Consider the following 3142-nt stretch of genomic DNA (forward strand, 5'->3'; position numbering starts at 1 on the left):
CCTCTCCCCCCTCTCTCTCTCCCTCTCTCTCTCTCTCTCTCCCTTTCCCCCCCCCAAAAAATAACAAAAATCAAAACAAAAACAATATTCTCCTCTTCTAAACAAAATAAGACAAAAACATCCGATTCATGTAAATGAATAACGAAACGTTCTGTTCTTATCATTTTGATTTTGTCTTGACGAATTCCAAAACGAACGAAAGCGTAAATAAAGGATTACCCAAAATCCTAACTCACTCCTTTTTCTCAATATACAATACTTGTACACCACTTCAAATTCAAACACTCTATACATATATATATATATATATGTATGTATGAGAGGTATTGGTATCCAGAAGACCCAACGTGGCAGTGGTATGGAAGGACCGTAGTTTAACTCTCGATTCGATAACGATTACGAGTGAGGAGTCTAATGCGAGTCTTGTATGAGGGCGCGCGCGCGTGTGTACATACACATACCTCTCGATCTCTCTCTCTATATATATATGTGTGTTTGTGTGCATGTATATATATATATATATATATATATATATATATATATAGTGGAACCTCGTTTTACGAACACTTCTCATCACGATTAAATCGGTTTACGAACAATTTTTCGGACATAGAACGTCTCGGGTGACGAAGGGTATTTCGGATAACGAACAGTCAAGCTTGCAACAGCAGTTGGCGACAAACTAGGTGTATTAGCAGGGGAGCGTCAGTTGCTATGAAGCTTTCGTTCAGTTTCGATTCCAGCTGGAATTCGCCGTGCCCTCTCTTGAATTTCCTATGAAAATTAGTTTCGGTTTATAAAAATATCGGGTGACGACGGTGTTCAGGAACGAATTAACTTCATAAAACGAGGTTCCACTGTATATATATATAAATTCACTATTTTTGACATTTGAAATTAAAAATCATTAAAATTTTCTGCACGGAAAACAGTATAAATAATATGAAATGGTTGCGTATTCTCATACCATCTTCAACTTGACCAAGTGGACAGTGGCATCCCTCTGTACAATATGTAGAATTTTCTTCATGTGCTATCCAAAGATCTTTACAAGTTCGAGGGTTAGCTGGACCACATTCTCGGTAAACTTTGGGCTCTTCGCACATCACAGCTATAATAGATACGGAAATGTTTTCGTCAATATGTGCTTTAATACAAGTAATTTATTTGAAATTTGTATTTTGATGAATAAGCTCATTGCAAAAAATTATGGAAACATCATCTTTATGTATATATAATCATTTGTGGAAGTCGTTCGACAAAAGTTGAATTTTCATACGCTGTCTTCGACAGGAGAGTGCACTATTTGGATGTGGGTTCTCATTTGCGAACCCATGGAAAACAAACCTCCACTAACTATTCTGCCTATATGTCAGAGCACACCTTTGAAGGCAATGTATGCCAGAAGGTTTGAAAATCTAAGGGAGGCCTCAAAAAGACATTTTAAGATCCACAAAGATCAAAACTTATCTGCCGCTCCTGGTGGTCCAAATCGGATATGCAATCTATGTGGGTATCTTTTCAGAACAGTGTCTGGTTTAAAAAGGCCACATCAGATACCATGATGGTTCTAGGGTGTAGGTACAGGAGATGGTCAAACTCTGCATAAGGAGTAAACAACCACCACACACACACACACACACACACACATATGTATTATGGTGCATCATGTGTGTATGTGTGTATATAAGTAAACTCAGTTCACTGTATCATGAATTTGAAACAGATATACAATTAAAATTATGATGGTGTATGGCTAGTGGTTAGAGCATCGGGCTCACAGTTATGAGGTATTGAGTTCGATTCCAGGACCGGGCTGTGTGTTGTTTTCTTGTAGAAGAGTTGTGACGTCACTGGTGCCAAGCTGTATCGGCCCCTTTGCCTTTCCTTTGGATAACATCAGTGGCGTGGAGAGAGAAGACTGGTATGCCTGAGCCACTGCTGGTCTTCCATAAACAACATTGCCTGGACGTGTGTGCCTCGGAAGGTAACGTTCTAGGCGGAATCCCACGGCCATTCATGACTAAAGGGAGTCGTTACTCTTTTTTTTTACATTTAAAATTGCATAAATATATTGCGAAAGTAGTTTTGAAAGTAATGTAACAAGGAAAAAAACACGTACCGCATCTGTTATTATTTCTCCATTTGACAACGATACCACTACCGGAACATCTTCTGGCAAAGTTAGCAATAGCTGTACACAAGCATTCACAATCGCCTCCTAAAGCACATCTATGAATATATATACACACACATATATATATGTATATGGATATAAATGTTTGAAATTGTTTTTTATTGAAAATAGATTTTAAATGAATCAACTGTCAAAAGAAGAATATTTCTTGTTAAAAAAAAACCAAATTCATTCTAATGAACTTATTTTTATATACAAATTAATATTATGGTTATTCCTTTGGACACACACCAATCCTTACACACATATACATGAACATACATGCGCATTCAAACATATGGGAGCGGTTCGTCACGAGCGGTACTTTTGGGTCTGCTGTAGGCAATATGTGGTTTTTGTAGGGTCCGGGGGCGTCAAACGGAAGGGCCGCCCCAGGGGGCACACGCTCTATATCTGCGCTAGTGCATATATAACTGTACATGTACAAAGTCCCTCTCTCTCGCACACACACACACACACACACACATACACTAACATATGTACACATGAACACAAGCATACATATGCAGATGGAATCCTAAAATTTAACGTGTATACTTAACAAATGTACGCAAATGAATAGTGTGTCATCACACACGCACACACACACACAAACGCACGCATGACGTGTATGTAAATTTGTATGTTTGAGTGTATATACAAGAGAAACAATATTCTTTCTACTCAAGACACAAGGCCCAAAATTTTGGGGGAGGGGGCCAGTCGATTAGATCGACCACAGTACGCAACTGGTACTTAATTTATCGACCCCGAAAGGATGAAAGGCAGAGTCGACCTCGGCGGAATTTGAACTCAGAACGTAGCGACTGACGAAATACCAATTTCTTTGTTGCCCACAAGGGGCTAAACATAGAGAGGACAAACAAGTACATACAAAGGGATTAAGTCGATTACATCGATCCCGGTGCTTAACTGGTACTTAATTTATCGACCCCGAAAGGATGA

General features: G+C 38.9%; 1 protein-coding gene across 1 annotated transcript in view; it reads right to left on the minus strand.

Moving 5' to 3' along the window:
• The window catches only part of LOC128247133 (SCO-spondin-like), a 61006-nt gene that overhangs the window by 11044 nt on the left and 46820 nt on the right, over positions 1–3142 (minus strand). Inside the window, exons 23-24 of the mRNA XM_052965953.1 lie at positions 2123–2175; positions 968–1111 (exon numbers count right to left, since the gene is read on the minus strand). Of these exons, the coding sequence (XP_052821913.1) occupies positions 968–1111; positions 2123–2175 (197 nt within the window). The remainder of the gene's footprint in view (positions 1–967; positions 1112–2122; positions 2176–3142) is intronic.

This window comes from Octopus bimaculoides, chromosome 2, assembly GCF_001194135.2.
Source record: "Octopus bimaculoides isolate UCB-OBI-ISO-001 chromosome 2, ASM119413v2, whole genome shotgun sequence".
Lineage (NCBI taxonomy): Eukaryota > Metazoa > Mollusca > Cephalopoda > Octopoda > Octopodidae > Octopus > Octopus bimaculoides.